The sequence below is a fragment of the Sceloporus occidentalis genome, unplaced genomic scaffold, assembly GCF_023333645.1.
Source record: "Sceloporus occidentalis isolate IW3139 unplaced genomic scaffold, rSceOcc1.0.p SCAF_8, whole genome shotgun sequence".
Classification (NCBI taxonomy): domain Eukaryota; kingdom Metazoa; phylum Chordata; class Lepidosauria; order Squamata; family Phrynosomatidae; genus Sceloporus; species Sceloporus occidentalis.
In genome coordinates this window covers 24,584,903-24,605,162 of record NW_028316988.1, presented here as the reverse complement: position 1 = coordinate 24,605,162, position 20,260 = coordinate 24,584,903, and the positions used below count along the sequence as shown (strand labels likewise).

The 20,260-nt window shown below is 44.1% G+C and overlaps 1 protein-coding gene across 5 annotated transcripts in view; it reads right to left on the bottom strand.

Moving 5' to 3' along the window:
* LOC149308311 (nuclear receptor ROR-beta-like) overlaps positions 1–20,260 on the bottom strand; it is a 53,773-nt gene that overhangs the window by 10,677 nt on the left and 22,836 nt on the right. For 3 of the 5 annotated variants that reach the window (XM_089535518.1, XM_089535519.1, XM_089535520.1), the window contains 2 exons: positions 15,504–15,600; positions 14,885–15,123 (listed from right to left, as the gene is read on the bottom strand). In XM_089535518.1, coding sequence (XP_089391644.1) covers positions 14,885–14,891 — 7 coding nt within the window. In that variant the 5' untranslated portion in view covers positions 14,892–15,123; positions 15,504–15,600. Of the gene's footprint in view, positions 1–14,884; positions 15,124–15,221; positions 15,340–15,503; positions 15,601–20,260 lie in introns of those variants that run through there. The other 2 variants (XM_089535522.1, XM_089535521.1) reach the window with 2 other exon arrangements.

Below are 20,260 nucleotides of genomic sequence, written 5' to 3'. Positions count from 1 at the left end.
TGGGGGTGTGTGCAGAGAGATGGAGGTACCCATCTCTCCACATCCCTGCCACATTATTCTGTGGCCCGTCATCTTAGCATCATCATCATCATCATCATCATCATCATCATCATCATCATCATCACCACCACCACCACAACCAAAACCAGCCTCTGCCTTTGATGTGGCAGAGATCTGCAAATCTTTCCCTTGTGGAAGGGTTGTGTCCATCCTGATGGTGACCCCATTCCACAAGAGTGTGACCGTTTCACCCAGTGACTCACAACCACCTGTGCAACAATTATGGGCCGGCCCAGTTTTGCCTTGATGAAGCCCAAGAAGAGGTTGCATTCTTCAACCTGACAAAAGTTTTGTTGCTCGGGGTTCAAATCCTCACTTGGCCATGGCAACCCACCTTAGAGACGTCACACTCTCCCCATTGTGAACAAATCTTGCCAAGAAAACCCTGTGATAGGTTTGCATTAGGGTCGCCATAAGTCAGAAATGACCTGAAGGCACACAACAACAACATGGTTCAGAGCTTGTGGAACTCATTTCCACTGCATTTTAACAGCATCCTATGGCACAGAAGGGGGGAAATTTTGCATTTTGGCAAGCTGCAAGGTACTCCTTTCTGCAGTTTTCAGAGTGAAGGAAGGAATCTCAGGGCAAACACACTGCCTTGCAAAGCAGGTTTATATAAGATATTTTTCTATTTGTTGTTGTGATGTACCTTCAAGTGATTTCCAACTCATGGTGACCCTAAGGCAGTGAACCCATTGTGGGGTTTTCTTGGCAAGTTTGATCATTAGGGTGGGGTGGGGTGCCATTGCCATCCTTGGAGGCTGAGAGAGTGTGACTTGCCCAGTGGGTTTTATGGCTCAGCTGGGCATCGAACCCTGGTCTCCAGAGGGGTAGCCCAATGCTCACTATGGCAGGCTGGACCTCATTTTCTCATTACTTAGACTTAAAAACAGTGATGCATCTGCACTGGAGAAATAATGCAGCTTGACCCTGTGTTAGCTGCCATGGCTCCATGCTTTGGCATCCTGGAATTTGTAGTTTGTGGTGGCCCCAGAGCTCTCTGACAGAGGAGGCAAAATATCTCAGCAAATTGCAGCTCCTGGGATTCCATATCATTATTGAGCATTGGCAGTTAAAATGGTGTCACACTGGGTTATTTCTGCAGTGCAGATGCACCCAGGGAAGACGAAACATCTCCCGGTCATCAACTGCAGACTCCAGGCAAATGGGGCTTCCTTGAGGGAGTTGTAGGACTCTTTTCTAACTGCCTTCCACTTTGCAATGAGTTGCATCCCTTTGTGATATGTCCAAAGTATGATAGCCTCCCTTCAGTCAGCTTCACTTCACGACAACAACAACAACAGCAGCAGTGAGGATTGCAGCCTCCACTTTGCAAGAAATACTTTCCACTCAGGTGTGCCTTGTTGTTGTCAAGCGCGAGTGATTCACCTCAAGAAGGAAGCGGAGAGATTATTTCTTCCATTTTAAATGGCCTCCTCTTCCTTCTCCGCCTCTGCAAAGAAAGCTTTTCCATTACAGGACACAGCCAGGCATTTTTATAGGCGTTTGGGAAGCGTTGTGCCCATTTGACAGGCGGCAGCACTGAGGTTGCAACAGAGCCTGTCCTTGTTCCTTCGAAATGGGCTCCCAGGAGGAGATATAGACATGCGCAGACACACAATTAGTACACAGACATGCAGACTTGAAGGCACACAACAACACATCCCTATACCTAGTATAAGCACAGCATTAGTCGGACTTTTTGGTAAGTCAGCATGGCGTAATGGTTTGTGTGTTGGAATATGACTCCGGAGATCAGGGTCGATTCTTCACTTGAGCATAAAAATCCTTGGAAGGAAAGCCACACTCTCTCAGCCTCAGAGAATGGCAATGGCAAACCTCCTCTGAGCAAATCTTGCCAAGAAAGCCCCATGATATCTTCGCCTTACAGTTGCTGTAAGTCGAAAACGAAGGCACACAACACACAACACAAGGCTGCCAATCAGCAAACCTGAGCTAGAAATACAATTATTTATTATTGTTTATTATATTTATTTATATCCCTCCCTTTCCCCAAAACTAGGACTCGGGGCAGGTTACAATATTTAAAAACAGTACAATTAAAAGCATACAAAAAAGGAACATTTTTGAGGGCAGCTTTCTATGTTCTTCCCTAAAAATGCCTTCCTTCCAAATCAAGAATTTATAGAGTTTCGACAACCATCTCTTGGTCATATCTGTGTGTCCCTTCTTTTTTGATGGATTGGGGTTGTTCTTCCTCCCCCAAGGAATCCTGCAAAGGTCTTGCTGAACGATGACAATCCGAACGCCGCACCCTGTGCAGCAGAGGTGGCAATTATTACAAAATGTGTTGTGTAACAGCCGCATAATTTATGTGCATTGTATCATAATTGCCCTCTTTGCCGTACAACAAGCCAGAGAGGTAGGCTATTCATACCAAGACACACTCACGCCCAATTTGCAACTGAGGGGGCTGGAAAGAGAGTCAGATTTGCCCAAGATGGAGCCAAACAAAATGGCAGTAAGCCATCATGGTGTAGTGGTTTGAGCGTTGGACTATGACTCCACAGACCAGGGTTTGAATCCTAGTTTGGCCATGGAAGCCCACTGGGTGACCCTGAGCAAGTCACACTCTCTCAGCCTCAGAGGATGGCCATGGTAAACCCCCTTTGAAGAAGCTTGCCGAGAAAACTCTGTGGAAGTTTCACCTTAAGGTCACCAAAAGTTGAAAATGACTTGAAGGCACACAACAACAACAACAATATTGAATGGATGGGAAAAGATGGAAATGTTCTTAAATCCTTCAGGGACTACACTCTCTCAGCCACCTATATCATCTCCATCTAGAAACATCAGTGTCTATCAGGGATTGATGTCCATTGATGCTCTCCAGTTAGGAGGAATATAAAATTGTAGATATTCTGCATATCCTCAGTGCCCTCGACATGGCTGACAGGGTTCTTAACCTTTCAACAACCCTGCGAGGTAGGCTAGGATTTGTAGTTTGGAAGGGACCATTCATGCTACACAATGATAGCACTACAATTCCACTTTATCTACTGCACACTATGGAATCAAACTACAAATCCTAGGATCCTATAGGAATCAGCCAGGGCAGTTAAAGTGGGACGTTGTCGTTGTTTTTGTTGTGTGCCTTCATGTAGTATCCAACTTATTGTGACCCTAAGGGTTTTCTCAGTGAGTTTCTCTGAGGCTGAGAGAGTGTGACTTGCCCAAGGTCACCCAGTGGGTTTCCATGGCTAAACTGGGATTTGAACCCTAGTCTCTGGAGTCACAGTTTAACACTCCCACCATTGCTATATAATTTTATAGCATGAAGATGCTGCAGAAACGTCCGGCAATATTTATCACAGAATCGCAGAATCAGTGACCACAAAATGTTCTGATGCTGATTTGCATCAGAATGCAGATACCAGGTGCGGAATTGCAGCTAAATCTGTAGGAGACAAGAATGAGAGAGAGAGAAGGCGAAACTCTGCAATTAAAGATGACCTCTGCAAAATTTCCCTGCCTTCCCACTTGGACTGCTCTCTCTTGGCCAATCTCACCCCTAAGCATTCCTCCTTCGCCTCCTTGTTGTCGTTGCTGGCTGATACACAAACCACACTGGGTTATATAACCACCATCTGCTAAACACATTGCTGACGTACCACCGGGATCCGGAGGCCGGCCGGCTCCTTTGCCCATTGGGCCTCCATTGAGTCACCCACGGGTGCCGTTAGTGGACAGGCCTGTCGGTCAAGATCGGGTGAAGTCATGTTGTCCTACTGACACACTTTTCTGAGGCCTTCTAATATAACTTAACAAGGCGCTTGTGTAACAGGGGCATGAGCTGGATTTAACCCTTCCTTCCACACAGGAACACAAAGAGAAAGATGGATTCAGAGATAGGGTCAGGTTAGCCAAGAAAATATCAGCAAGCCAAGGCATCTTGTGGCACTAAAGCTGCAAAAGAAGGTGTAGCAGAAGTTTTCCTCGACTTGGCTTGCTTCCTAGGAAGTGATCATCATTTTTCCTTAATTTGTTTTGCAGAATGGGAAATGGATGGCTTTAGAATGAGAAATGGAGAGATTGTGAACAAGAAACTGAGAGAAAGAGAATGAGAAACAGAGAGATTGAGAATAAGGCAGACTGAAATGCTTTCATAGCTTGGAAAGGATGCAAATTACATTCCCTCCCCCTCAAAAAAATCCCAAACAAACAAGAGTTTGGAAATGTAACTTTCCTGGATGATGGTTCCCAGAATCCTGCTCTCTGAGGAGTTTTTCAGAGTTGTGATACAACAAAAAGGAATAACTTTTCCAAGCAACCTAAAAGGGATTTTTATACAAGGGTGTGAAAAATGGACAGTGAAGAAACTCAACTCATTTGAAATGTGGTGCTGAAGTAGAGGTCTAGGGCTAAAAAAGACCAATAAATCAAACCTTCCAACTCTCCTGATTTAGCCGGCATATGCATCTGAGAAAGTAGACTGAAGTCTAGGAATGCTCCTGCTGCCAACTTCTTTATTTAAGTTAGTCTCAAAGGTGATACAAGATCTCTCTACACACCTAGAGAGTGCTGAGTTCACTGATAAGCAGTGTAGAAATGTACTTGCTACTGCTCTTGCCCTCACAACTCAGCCTCCTGGGGTCTTTCCACCTGAGCAAAACCCCAAAGTGAGTGCCCACATGCTAATTGCCCAGTGGTCTGGCTGTGCCATAGGCCTCCCACCCTGTTTTGTTTACTGCAGTATCTGAAGGACAGCGGCAGAAGATCCATTTGGCTGTTGCAGAAAGAGATGGTGGGTAAGGAGGAAGCAGGGATGAGAAAAGTGCTTTGGAGAGGATGAGCTGGCGGTGGGCACGCCCTTGGCTGCTCATGCCGGAATGCGGCCCAGCCTGCCACGGATGATGCCAAGGCTTTGCCTGGGTAAGGGCGTCACCTGCTCCTCTGAAACCCCCTGGGCATCAGCACCCACGTGCTACCAACTTTGAGCTCTTTTTTTAGGAAGCCGGATTCTCTTCTCAACCTGGGCTTTTGATCTTCGTACCCATGGATGCTGGGCATCATTGCATATTGGCATGGCGGTATGGTTTCCATGTCCTCTGACTATCTCAGTTTGGCAAGGGAGGTCCCAGGTACAGTTGGCCCCTGTAGCCATGGATTCAATCATCCATGGCTTGAAATATATATATATATATATATATATATATATATATTCCCCCCCCCCCAAAAGAAAACCTTGTTTTTGCTATTTTGCATTAGGGACACCCTTTTAATATCCATTGTATTTAATCGGACTTGAGCATACATAGATTTTTGTATCTATGTGGAGTCCTGGAACCAAAACCCAGCAGATACCAAGGACCCAATGTAGTAGTAGTAGTAGTAATACCCCATTGTATGTAACAGGCTTCAGAGTATCCATGAATTTTGGATTCCATGTGGGGTCCTGGAACCAAACCCCAGCAGATAGCAGGGGCCCACTCTGATAATAATAATAATAATAATAATAATACCCCATTGTATTTAATGGGATTTGAGCATCCAGAGATTTTGGTATGGACGGGTGCTCCTGGCACCAAAAACCAGCAGGTACCAAGGGTCCACTATAATCCCACTTTCCCAGCTGCTTTTAAAATGTCCTGCTTGCTTTCTCCTCTTCCCGCTTTGTCCTCAGTTTTTGTTAATGGCGACAAATGGAGTTCAAAGAGCTAAAAAGAAGTTTGCACTCAGTTAATTCACCGAGAGGAGAGGAGAGGATGCTTGCAAAAGAAACTGCTGGGGATTCTGCACAAAAGAGGCCTTTTGAGGCAAGATATGGACAATGGGCTGCACTTTCCGCACACTTGCAACTTAAGAGGATTTACGTTTGGCATGTGTCAAGAGGGAAAGCGTGCAGCCAGTTTTAATTTGCAACAAAAATAATGGAATTAGTCAATCGACATCCTCCTATCCCCACAAGGTCCAAGCCCTGAAACTCAGAACTGATAGCACAGCATGCTTCCTGTTTCTTTCTTAGTTAACATTTATGTCTTGCCAAGTTCCTTCAGGGAACTCAGTTTGATATATCCAGTTACTCTCCTCCTTACTTTCAGCTACACAACAAACCTGCGAGGTGGGTCATGCAGAGAAACAGAGAAAGAAAGAGAAAGGGAAGTTTGAGTAGGGCTGGGAAGGATCTTTGAACATACTTGGTGAAGATGTCAGAAAAGCAGGTTTTCCAAGTGCCATGAGAATCCAATGAGAAGAATGCTAGACTGATAAGAATTTTTGCCATTCAGGACTTCTTATGCACAAAATTTGTACATAATTGTTCACTACAATCCCCCCCAGGATCTTAAAACTTGGGCAGATCCATAGAGGAAGGGAAACCCATAAGTGGGAAGTGACTTGAAGGCACACCACAACACAGGCCTTCAAGTCACCTATTGATTTAAAGTGAATTTTGTAGAGTTTTCTTAGGCAAGGAAGACTCAGAGGTGTTTTGGATGGTTGCTTACTCTTAAATAGAGCCTCCGGCTCCTGTGGTCTCCCATCCAAGTGCTAGCCAGGGCTGACCTGGCTTAGTTTCCAAGATAGGAGTATATTAGTTGTGTGTCTTCAAGTCATCTGTTGGCTTATGGCGACCCCATGAATTTCAGAGGGTTTTCTTAGGCCTAGAAGACTCATAGGTGGTTTAGCCAGTTCCTTCCTCGGAAATACAGCCCAAGGGTGAATAAGTGTGATGGGATCTGCACTCCAGAAACATCTGGAGGATCCTACACTCTCCAACCTTGGTTTAGGGAGTGCCGTGAATCTTTTTGGCAATGTTCAGATCATCCGCAGGCGTTGCAGAGGAGGTCTTCATTGGTGCCTTCAAGGCACCTGTTGACTTATGGCAACCCCATCAATTTTATAGGGTTTTCTTAGGTAAGGAAGACACAAGAGGCAGTTTGACCAGTTACTTCCCCTGAAATAGAGCCTACTGGTATTCCTCGGTGGTTTCTCATCCAAGTACTAACCAGGCCTGGTCTTGCTTAACTTCCGAGATCAGATGGGATCTGGTGCCTGCCCTACAGCATTTCTCTAGCAAACTCAGACTATTACATGGAGTTAGAAAGATACATAGGTATTCTTTTCCAAGTGATCCCACAGCCCAGGCAATGTTTCACCTGGAATAGTGGGGTCCCTGGGCTTGGCAATGCTTTGCAAAAAGAAAAAGTGTGAGGAGCAGTCAGATCAATGCGGTGGAAGGAGGGCATCCCCAGGGAAGGGAAGGAAGCTGCAAATGGCAATTATGGACCTGGATTCCTGGGTTTCCACAGGAGGAAGGAACCAGCGGGGATTTAGCAGGACAAAACTCCAAAGGGGATGGTGGAAGATGGGAAATGAGGGAACAGCAGGTTCCTCGAGAAGCCAATATGTCCAGAGGTTGCACTATTTGGCACTCTGGTGGTCAAGATGTTTCTTAAAAATATATCCAAAAAACATTTCTGCTCTGCCAGACTATTTTCTGGCAGTTCTCTGAACCAATAGCCCTATTTTATGCCTCAAGTCAGCTTCTTTTTCTTTCCGAAACATATCAGAAACAATTAAGTCTAGCTTAGTGCTTTCTCTTTTTAAATTTGCCACAAAACGGTCTGTCTTTTGCCTCCTCCAAGTTTTGTGGTTTGCACAGACTCATTGAGCTAGGTGGGATCCCAAGGGTCATCTATTCCAACCCCCTGCCATGCAAGAATCACTAAAACATCCCTGACAGGTAGGCATTTAAAACCCTCAAGTGAATGAGAGTTCACCATCTTCACGAGAGTCTGTTCCACCTGTACTGGAGAAAGATTCGGGGACCAATACAGCCGGTTTTTGTTCACACAAGGGCCAAAATGCCAAGATCTTGCCAAGAAAGCCCAACGATGGGTCGCCATAAGTCAGAAATGACTCAAAGGCAAGTCGTTCCACCGGTTTGCTTGCATACAAGCTCCTGTTTTTAATGCTGAGAGGTTACTTTGGTGCTGAGTCAAGTGGCCACCTTGAAGGAAAAGGAGAAAAAAGTCTTGCTGAGCAATGCATGGCTCAGCCTCTGAAAAGTTAATTTTCTAACAGTAATTTGTCCCTGTTATTTCGTATGGCATTCAAAGAGCAACCTGTCATCACTTGCTGAAAAAACAATTCTTGTAGTGTGTCAGGGTAACTGCAGCACAGTTACTGGCCTGTCCTTTTTAGTTACTTTAAAGAGAAAATTCAAATCATTCATAAATCAGTGAGGACTAGAAACTAGACCTCCTAAATCCCAAAATGATTGCTCTAATCTAAGGGACTAGAATTTAATTCTTTGAGGTTTTTACCTCCAACAACAGTAAAAGGTTTTTTAATTGGGGCTGCATTTGGCGTGTTTTACCTATCTAAAAGTTTTCCAAATGCAACAGCAGAGGCTTGACTTTGGGCAAGCCACACTCTCTCAGCCTCAGAGGAAGGCCTTAAAATCACTTTTGGCTTGTGGCAACTCTAAGGCGACCCTATTATGGGATTTTCGTGACAAGTCTCTACAGAGAAGGCTTGCGATTGTCATCCTCTGAGGCTGAGAGTGTGTGACTTGCCCAAGGTCCCCAAGTAGGTTTCCATGGCTGGAGTGCGGATTTGAACCCTCGTCTTTAGAGTCGTAGTGTGATGCTCGAAGCACTAAACCATGCAGTTAATCATTATTTGTCATTATTGTTGCTGTTGTTGATGGCGACAATGGAGATGACAAAACCACCACACTGGAAAGTGCAGCAAAAACCTTCCTCATAAGCTTCCAAAGTGTTTTGAATTTTTAAAAAATTGTCCCAAATGTGGCATTTGGGGAACCTTTTTAGGCTCAGGAGAGACCTTAAAAACAACAGCAGCAACAACAACAGGACGTTCGCCGCGAAAAAAATCTCTTTCTTGGCACTCTCTCCTATTTGTCTCTGCCTGGCTGCCAATTCTAGTGTAAATATAAACTCGGATATTGAATATATCTTTTCCTCCCCTGTCTGTCTCTTCCTTCCTTCTGCCAGTCTCTTTCCAACCCTTTCTGGGTTTTCTTTCAAACCCCCTTCCCACTGACAGATCTGGGTCACTGGGACAGCGACAAACGCTTGCCAAACCCACAACTGTGTGGTTTGGAGATTTTTATTTATTTATTTAAATGCCACACATTTTTCTTACCCTTATAAAACATGCCAATGAGGAGAAGGAGTTTCATTTACAGACTGGAAAAGTTACTTATTTGGAGGCGGGGTTGTAGTAACTCAGCATCCATTAGATGTTATCTAAATGTCACAATGGTCCTGATGTACTGGTACTGACTAGTAAAAACAATCCTACAAACATGCTAATCCATGTAAGTAAAATCAGCTAAAATACAAATATATGTATAGACAGGTAGCAGGTTACATTACATACTACATTTGTTGTTGTATGCCTTTAAGCCATTTCCAATTTATAGCTAACCTATCCTAGGGTTCTCCTGGCTAGATTTGTTCAGAGCGAGGGGGTTTGCATTTGAGGCTGAGAGTATGTGACTTGCCCAAGGCCACCAAGTAGGTTTCCTCAACCAAGCCGACTCGAACCCTGGTCTCCAGAGTCGTCGTCATCCAGCGTTCAAACCACTGGACCGCACTGTTTCATAAAGAAAGCGGAAAAGTGAGATGAGATGATAATTTTTGGAACCGTATGGGATGCTTTAACAAATTTCGCTCCATCAAAACCTTGGTTTTGTGTCTATATTTTTTGCAGTTATATTTAATGGTCCTGGTATTTGGATTAATAATCATGATGCCTGATTTATGATATGAAGATCTATCTGTCTGTCTCCTCCAAAAGTTTTGCAAACTCTGGGAAGCTCCAAGGCAAGCCAGTCACTTGGATAACTGAGCCTAGCAAAGCAGCCAAAGCTGGCAGGGAGGCAGAAAATGATGTTGGGAGGGAGAGAAAAAGAAGGAGAGAGAGAGAGAGAGGAATGTCCAGAAGGAAATTAAAATGTCTGGAGTCTAGACCAGATGTTTGGTTTCTTACGTAGGGAGATTTCTGCCTCGCCAATACTCTCTGAGCACGAAAAAGTTAAAACAAAAATACTGTTAGACTGCCAAAGAACATCTTCTTGAAACATTCGAAGGCCAGTGTGTGTTCACGAAGCAGTTAGTTTTCAGGTTTATACGTCCAACCCCATACCTTCCTGGTCTTTTGGACTACAGCTCCCATCATCCTCAACCAGCATGCCCTAGGTCAGTGATCATGGGAGTTGGCCTCTAAAACTCCCAATTGGGATGGGGCATAGGGGTCTGAGCATAGGCCTAGGAGACTGAGAGTTGTAGTATGCCTTTAAGTTGTTTCTGACTTATGGCAACCCTAAGAAGACCCTATCAAGGGGTTTTCTTGGCAAGATTTGTTCAGAGACCTTCCCCTGAGGCTCAGAGAGTCTGATCTGCCCAAGGTGGGTTTCATGGCCAAGTGGGGAATCAAACCCTAGTCTCCAGAGACGTTCCCAACACTCAAACCACTTTGCCACACTGGACACCGAGAGACCAGGGTTCAAATCCCTGCCCAGCTATTGAGACCTACTGGGTAAGCTTAGACAAGTCACACTCTCTCAGCCTCAGAGGAAGGTAATGGCAAATCTCCTCTGAACAAATCTTGTCAAGGAAACCCCATGACAGGGTCGTCATAAGTCTGAAAAAACTTGAAGGCATGTAACAAAAACAATATGTGAACAGAGAAACACAAAAGCATCCTTATGTACCCTACCGGTTTGTCCATTTTTCTGCAGCAAATTTTAGCCAGATGTGGTCAGAGGCATACTTTCCATCTGTCACTGAATGCTGTTTTGACATTGCTGTACACATTGCTGGGACAATTTTAAAAGCACTGGGGCTGAGGAGAAACCACCTTGTTCAGATACAAAAAACAACCACCTGCTGGCAGGAGCCGGAAACCTTAACAAGATGTGATTTTGCTGTATCTGTTTGCAAGAAAATGGTTTGGATATTGTGCTAGAAGCTAAGACAGGATAAAAAGTGGCTGTTTTAGGAAATGAAGGGAGCTGTGGCTAATACAAATGGGGAAAGAACATGGAGGACGCATAGGATGTTCAATGGTTCTCCCTCCTTTGTAGCACCAAATACAGCCTGACTTCATTTGTGGTGAAAGTTGGATTATACTGTACTCCTCCGTTTCTGCAGTCCAGACCTCTTAACATCAGAGATTAATGTGTGCAAAACACACACACTCCCAAGACTCCATCATCCACAAATCTATCATGCGAACCTTTTCATTCATCTGTTTCGGCATCCTTACGCCTCAGTGTCCACCCAACCCATTTCCGCTTTGCCGCAGCCATGTTTGAAGGTTTCCAGCTGCAAAGGAGCTGCGCATGCAGATCAAAATGGCTGCCAAGGAGGCAAAAGATGGTGGAGAATCGGTGAGTGGCTCAAAAGAGCCACAACCCAGTTCAGAGGATGAAGCAAGGGGTTTGAAACCTCCTCCATACGTAGACTGGAAAGGCCAAACCTGACCCCCCAAACCTTAACATGGCCTAGTTTTGCTTTACACCTGAAACGGCACGGATGATGCGAACGGAAAGAGATTTGCAATTGCAATGCAATGCTCAGGCAGATGGCGGAGGATAAATAATTTAGACAAGGTATGGAGGAAAGACTAGAAAGAAAACCTTGTTTTGGAGGATGGAGAAAGGATCCCTTTGGAAGAAAAGCATCCAGAGCTCAAGTGTGGACAGATCTCCTTTTCATAGTCCATTAGCACAGTATTAACCTGGACAGAGACACTAGCTGAAACACCCATTTCTCTTTATGAGCCAAGATTAAGCAAAGCAACAGATGATAGCAAACTATGTGACGCCAGACAGTCAAGACAGTATTATAAATGACACAAATGCATCTGAGGATGTAGACTCAAGTCCATGAAAGCTCATGCAACCAACGCCACCCTTTCAGTTACGTCTCAAACTGCTGCAAGATCCCTTTGCATCCTGACACACAAAGAAGGTTAGCAATTACATAGGTTTGGGGGTTAGAGAAACATTCCTCAAGAACACATTAAGCCCTGCATCACTCCCATTTTTAAAAGACAGAGGAATGGCTTCAACAGATGTTAGTTTGGCCTCAACACTGCATGGTTGCGACATGTATAATGTGCATTTTGGTTGGCCCCATAAAGATCTTGCTGTTTTTGTGGATATTGAATGGTGGGTCTAAGCATCTTTCCTCCATTGAGCTCAGGGGGATATGCTTGGAAAGAGTGGAAGGAAACCTCTCCCACATTTTGACAGTAAAAAATACGAGTCCTGTAAAACATGATTTAAGATGCATGTTTTTCCCTTCTTTTGGTTGGCAATCGAAAGTCATGACCCCTTAAAAAATGGGCCAGCTGATGCCACGGAAGGAACATGGAACATAAAATAAATGCAGCATTCTCAGCCACAGGTTTTGACTCCGGGAGTGTGATTCATTGGAAGGGTGGGGAAAGTGATGGCAGGCCTTTCAGAAGGGCATGTGGGTGCCTATGTGGTCCAAAATGGGGGTCTGCCCCACAGAACAAGAATGGATCCAGGGTGGCCCATTGTCCAAAGGGATGGCAGAGGAGCCATGGCTAGGAACCGGTCACACCAGGCCAGTGGAAAGGTTTCAGCAGATTGCCGCATCGTACTTGAATGTCATTAATGTGAGTTTGTTCTGGGTTCTCCTCCCTCAGGTTCTAGACTCTAGAAGGTGGCAACAGATTTGGATTTTTTTAGAGTATCACTCACAATGATTTTGTTTAATCTGGAGACCTAATAATAATAATAATAATAATAATAATAATAATAATAATAATTTTTATTTATATTTCCCGGCTCTCCCTGTGGATCGAGGCAGGATTACAACAATATAGTTTATCAGGAGGGTTGAAACAACCCCATCTTTTCCATAGTTTGTGTGTGTGTGTGTGTAGATAAGATTTTGGCACTGAGGAGGGCAACCATTTCTGCCTTCATGGATGCAGCATATGCTGAACTCCTTTTCTCCTGGAGGTCTGGTTGCAAAAATACCTCTGGAAACTTGTACGCAGGAAACAAACTTTTCTCAAAATGAGAATTCTGATTTCTTTGGCATTTAATCTCCCATCTTCTCCCGTTTCACCCCAATTTTATATTCCGGGCGGGTTCCTTTCCTCCGCTTCTGCATCCTTTCCCTGCTCCTCCACCATCCCTCCCTCTTTCCTGCTTCCATATTTAATCCGCCATCTTTTAAGATGGAAAACCCAAAGGGGACAAGCAGAACAAGAACAACCAACAAACCAAAGAGGAAAATGGCACCTTAGCCAAAAAGGGCATTCAAAAATATGAGACACGTCAATTATTTCACTCGAAATCATCTCAGTTCACAACATAAGCCAGAAACCCATGTCCTTTAGAGGCTGCAATAGTAGACAAGAGTGCCCTTGAGCATGTGCAGAGTACCCATTAATAACTACTGAAGAGAAGAGGGATGTTGTGGCGTAATCCTCAGACAAGCGTGCAAACCCTTTTCCTTCTCTGGTTTTATTTCTGGAAGCAACGTACCTGCGCCTTCGTTCCTGCGCACGCAAATAAAAATAACGCAGAGCGGATCATTTCTCCAATCTAGTTTTCTTCTTTTAAATGCCAAGCAGCAACAACAAAAGCCTTCAAATGCTATCAGATTATGCCACCAGTGACATAACAAGGGCGGAGGGAGGCGGGAGAGGAAAAATAACATTTTGCCATGCAACCCTGCAACCTATTTACTCAGATGTAAGTTGCGGTTAGTGGGGTTTACTCATTTAGTAAGTGTCGCCTTGAGAGATGTTCTGGTGAAATGGGGGGGGGGGGGGAGAAGGACTCATACAATCTGTTTTAAAAATTAGTAAGAAAATATCAATATATAACATTGTTTTAAAACCAAGAAAGAGATAGAAATTTGATCCATAAACTATAAACGGATCATGGGCAGTTACTTTAGTAGGAAAAAATTCATATCTATTCAGACATACTTTGTAAGTGGACGTTATTATTGTTGCCTTCTGTTGTTGTCTTTTTTTATGACACACAACTGACAGCGTACGGTTTGCATAGGACAGATCTTCAAAACAAAAGGAAAAACATCAGTTCCTTTAGAGGTTTTGAGTCCATTCTTTGCATAACTAACAATCCATTGTCCCTGTTGCTATTATTTGCACTCTTATCTTAAATATGTTACTTTCCTTTTTTAGTTTTGTTTTGTTTTGTCCCTATGGACCAACCCATATATTTAGTCTTGCTTTTGACAAAATAACCAAATAAGAAAGTAACCCTTTTGATGTATGGTTGCAAATACATGGAGGAGGAAAGTAATTGAAAATGCAAAATGAAAAGAGAGTGATTTGACTCCCTTATAGCATAGGTCACAATTTTCAGCCTTAATTCAAGCAGAGAAAGCTGTCTTTTGAATTTTTTAAATCTTATTCTTTTCCTGCAGGATGTTCACCTCTAAAGAGGGCTTGCTAGATACTATTAGAAAGAAGAAGACCCAGTTCAAATGGAGGGCTTTTTTCTTTCTGCAATTGCATTGGGAGTAAGCCCCATTGGCTACTGTGGGATCTATTTTTGAGTAAATCAAAACAACAACCTTGCAATACGCAAAGGAATATTAGAGCATAAGCTTTCTCGCAAGGTTTTCAAGGGGATTTATTTCCAAGTAGATCTGCCTAGGCTTGGACTTTCTTCCAAAAGTCTCCTTTGAGTCCAGGGAAAGGGAATTGGAGAATTAACTTCCAATGTACCCCTTTCCCACCATAAAATAAAACTGGATCCAGTTCTGACTTCATTGCAGAAAAATTAAAGAATTAAAGAAAATCTCCTTACCTCGCATTTTGGCTGATCTCCTTTCTTTCCCCCTTCTTCTTCTTCTTCTTCTTTTTTATGCCTCTTCTGAGAACAGCATGAAAAATTCAGGAAGAAGGAGCAAAAAACCACAACGACAACAACTCCAAATGCGTTGGGAGGAAGGAGGCGGAATAATAATAATAGGTATTTCTGGATATTAAAAGTTTCCAGCTGGAGGATCTTCTGGGCTTCCTCCTGGCTTCTGGAGTTTTGCTGGCCTAATAATAATAATAACAATAATAATAATAATAATTTAATAATCTAATATTTATTATTATTAGGGGTAATAATTCCTGCTCCACACACACACACACACCCCTTGCTTGCTTTTCTTTCTTGCTTTCTCCTTCCCTCTCTTTCTCTCTCTCTCTTTCTCTCTCTGTGCCAAGCGCTCTTGGAAAAACTGCTAACCTACTTTCTGCAAAAGACTGGTTGCTACAGCCATGAGGAAATTCACATGACAAATCTGCCTGCCTGGAGCCCCGCCCACCACCTGTCAATTCTGACACAGGCCCCGCCCCTTTCCCCAGGCCTAGTCCCGCCCCCTTCCTCTCCATCCTTTTTTTTGCATCTTTCCTTCCATTCAAGTCATTCTTACTTTTCCGGCGTGATAGAATTTGGAGCTGAGCTCTCCACCTTCTCCTTTCCTGGACACAGGAACACCGTTTCCCTCCTCTCTCCACTTTTTCCTTTTCCTTTTGGAAAAAAGGAAATATTGGTATATTAAATACCCCCTTGCTTTCCTATAGCAATAAATAGAAAGTCTCTCTCTCTCTCTGGGTGCGTCTGCATTGTCGAAATAATGCACTTTGACCCCCGCTTTAAGTGCTGACTCTCCATCCTATGGAGTCCTGGGCTTTGGTAGCTTTACAAGGTCTTTCGCCTCCTTGGCCAAAGAGTGCTGCAGAGCTACAGATCCCAGGATTCCCTATGATGGAGCCACAGTGGGATCAAACTGCATTATTTCAACAGTATAGATGCAGCCGCGCGTGTGTCTGTTTATTGGCCTGTCTACCTCTAATCCTACTCTCTCATTGGTCTGTATTTATCTAGATTGTTGATATTTCTCTGTCTGTTGACCTATTTCTATCTCTCTATTGACCTATCTAGATTTATCTATCTAGTCATTACTGATCAGTTTATCTATCCGTCTGTCTTTCATTAATCTATCTCTGTCATTGATCAGTGATGCCTAAACTTAAGTCTTCCAGGTTTTTGGACGTCAGTTCCCAGAAGCCCCAGCCAACTTGACCAACAGTCAGGAATTCTGGGACTTAAAGCCCAAAACATCTGGAGGACCGAAGTTTGGGGACCACTGATCTAAATCCATCTATCTGTATCTATATGTCTATCATTGATCTATCTGCATCTATCTTTGATCTGTCATCTGTCTGTCCATCTCTCATCGCTTCTCTGTCTATCTGTCTGTCTCTTATCACTTCTCTATCTATCCATCTATTTCTCTCTCTCTCTCTCTCTCTCTCATCACTTCTCAGTCTTGCTTATTGATCCGTTTAAATCTCTTTGATTATCTACCATGATTCTTTCTCATTATCTATCTATCTATCTATCTATCTATCTATCTATCTATCTATATCATCTATCTATTATTTGTCATTAATTTCCTTCTTTGAACAATCAGTCCATATTATCACTCCTTGTTCTCTAGCTAGCTATCTGTCATGGAGCTCTATCTCTCTATCTATCGGTTATTGATCTGTATCTTAGAGGTGAAGATGTTCAGAAGGGGGGGGGTTGCCTTTGCCTTCTTCTGAGGCTGAGAGAGCATGGTTCTATGATTTTTATGCCTTCACTAAAAATGTCTGAGGTGCAGAAGGATGCTTTCAAAGAAGGTTTTTGCTACTCAGGTTGAACAAGGGATGGAAATTGAACCAAAGAGGGGAACTCCATTGGGGGCTGCTCCTCAATGAGGACTAGCACCTTGCAGGTTGACTGGGCTTAGTGTAGGGGCAACACAATCTCTGTTGAAGAGAACTGCCTGGTTTTTTCAGGCATGTCTTTTGAACTTCAACACTGCCCCCTATTGGTGGGAGGAGAGCACAAAAACTTTGGTAGTTGTATCTATCTAAGTTGACAAGGTTAATGTTTCCCACTATCTTGGCTAGCCATTGATCATACGACCAGCAAAAAAGTGCACACAGAGACACACAATATGTGCCCCTCTATTACTTAGGACTGTGACTTATGTTAGGTTTTATCTTCTTGTTGTGTGCCTTCAAGACATTTCCAACTTATAGTGATCCTAAGGCAAACCTATCATAGGGTTTTCTTGGCAAGATTTGTGCAGAGGGGTTTGCCCTTGCCATCCTCTGGGGCTGAGAGAGTGTGACCTGCGCAAGGTCACCCAGTGGGTTTCCATGGTTGAACCAGGATTCAAAACCATTTACAGTACACTGTGCTGGCTCTCTCTCTCTGCTCTAGCTGACATACTCCCTAGCATCCTTTCCTTCCAAAAATACTCTTTTGTCCAATCTGAAGGCGTTGCCGAGGTTGGTAAAATCTGCAAACGTGGCATTAAAGGCAGCAAGGAGGGGGACAAGTGCCTTGAAGGCATCCAAGGGATGGATGTGAGCGTGTTTGCAGGGTGGTGAGCCCCTCCAGGCACATAAAAATCCTTGGAAATGCACAAGTCGTTTGCGTGACTGGCAGGAGATGAATGGGAGCCCCAGGCATTTGGGGCTGTCTGGTGAAATTTTGCTGACTCCGGTACCCAGATGTTTGCTGGCAGGGAATCATCCTCTTTTCCACTCCTTTCCCATTCACTCCTTCTTGTTCTTCTTCTTCTTCTTTGAGGGAGAGGGAAGGACTTCTTTGCGTGGGTAGGCCTGGAGATGCGATGGGCTCTGACACATCTACTCCACATATGCATGTGGCTTAGTTAAGAATCCAATGGCACAGTGAGAAACCCAAGAAATCCAACACTGTATTCAGAACTACTAGATAATTCCAATTTCTGTTGCTGTTATTACTCCCCTCAATGATTATCAATCCCTAGTATTGTTCTTACCCTCATGGAGTTGCAAACCTTCCAACTGTTCCGATCCGGCAGGGCAGCTTCGATTCATCCTCTGCTCTCCCACTTTTTCATCTTCTTTTAAAATGTCCCGGTTTCTCTTCCCTCCTACCACTTTCCCCCTCTTCGTTCTCTGCTTGCTTCATTGCTGCAAACCTGAACTCAGGGTTCAAATCGTGTTTGCACACAACTACTGCACTATAATGTCATCGTGCTATAACTCAGGCCCTGAAATCTGGCAACTGTGTGCCCAAGGGTAGGGCTGGCCATGTGGGTTAAGAAACAGAATATGGGCAATTTTTTCTTGCCTAGGCCTGGGTTTCAGGGCATGGTGCATCCTGGTGTGAAGCTTCGCCTGTGTGCCTTGGACAGTGTCCTTTTTGTACAAGAAGAACCTTCCAAGTTGACGCAAGCCACGGATTCGAAAGGCGACGGAGGTGGTGGGCCCTGGAGCAGAAAGCAAAGCCAGCAGGGGGGTGAGATGGGGAAAAAGAGGTGGATAACAAGTCCTGGCTGAGCCCTGCAGGAGTGAAAATAAAGACCGGGACAATAGATCCGCCGATGGTTTCCTAGCATCCTGGCCCACTAACCTACTTTGAGCATAATCGCGGTTAAGAGCACCGAGATAGCACTTTCTATGGCAGATGCTGCATTCATTGCAAAAAAGCCAGTGGGGGAAAGTAGTGGGGGGAAAGAAAGCCAGACAGAACAGAGATCAGGTTTGAGTAAGGATGATACGCTGACATCTGTCCGTCAGATCCACATCTGCTTGGTACATGGCAGGGAAGGGAGTTGTTTCTCTATTACAGGATGTGAAGAATGAAGTTTAATGGTTCAGGGGGGCTTGTCTGAAAGAAAAGTAGAACAGGCAGCTTAATTTTCACGAGAGAGAGCCGGGCTTGTGAAAACAGCTGCAAAAAGAGGCTAGTGTGAGGATCCGGTTGAAAGTTGGAATTGGTTTGCAAGTTGGCCCTGAGAAATTTAAGAAAAGGAAAGGAACATTTAGGCTTTGAACCCTACCATTTTCACAAATATGATGGCAATGCAAGGCAGAACCTCTTTGGTGGCTGCCCCTAGATTTTGTCAGCTTGACTTTCAGCAAGTCACACATTATCAGCCTCAGGGGAAGGCAAACAAATCCTGCCAAGAAAACCCCATGGTAAGTTCGCCTTAGGGTCACCATAAATCAGAAACAACTTGAAGGCACACCACCACCACCACCACAACAACAACAACAACAACATGTATGTATGTATGATATGTAGTTATTCCCTCCTCTCCTCTCTTCCCTTTCCCCTTTGCCAAGCACACAGCTCAGGGAATTACTGCCTCTCTGGCTGTCCTCCAACCTTTTAATCCTGTCCTCAGCGATGTATTCCTTAATCTTCTTTCAACTTTGAATTCCACCCTCCTACTCCGCTTAGCAGCTCGGTGGGTAGGGAGGGTGCCTATATATAGCAGAAATGGGGGGTGAAATTGCCTCTGGCACACGTACACATTGTGTAGGCCGGCTTAAGACCAGTGGTGTTAAGTAATAAATATTTATTTGAATACAGGCTCTCATTATGATATTCCATAAACAATATCCCCTGGAGAGAGTTCTTTAAAAATGCAGGAAACTGTGTTGGACTTGTATTGTAAAACAAAGCAATGATTCCTTGCTGTTTTCATCTCTGTTCCTCTTTTGTAAAGCTAATGGGTCTTGCCCACTCAAGACAAAACCCACCAAATACGTTGTTGTTGGGTACTTTCAACGGCAACCCTATCATGGGGTTTTCTTGGCAGGTTTCTTCAGAGAGGGTTTGCCATGGCTATCCTCTGAGGCTGAGAGAGTGTGACTTGCCAAGATCACCCAGTGAGTTTACATGCCCAAGTTGTGTGCCTTCAAGTAATTTTTGACTTATGACCCAGCTGGGATTTGAACCCTGGTCTCCAGAGTTGTAGTCCAACATTCAAACCTCTACACCGTTCTGGCTCTCTACCAAATACAGTACTTAGAATTAGGAAGATCATAAGAATCCATTGCAGGTGGAAAAATTGGTTTTCTTCTAGCCATAGATTGCACCAAAACCAAGGCGTGAGAAGGGATTCGAACTCTGCTCTCCTGGACTCCTAGTCCTAGACATTCCTCCTGGACAGATGGTTGGAATGGAGGACATGTCCTGGAAAAGGAGGACCTCTGAGCACCCTGCACTGGGTGAACCTGGGACATTTCACACTCTTCTTAACCTTAAAGGAAGGCAATGTCAATCCTCCTCTGAATAAATCTTGACCCAAAAATCCCAAGTAGGTTTGCTGTGAGTTGGGGTCAAAGGCTTATA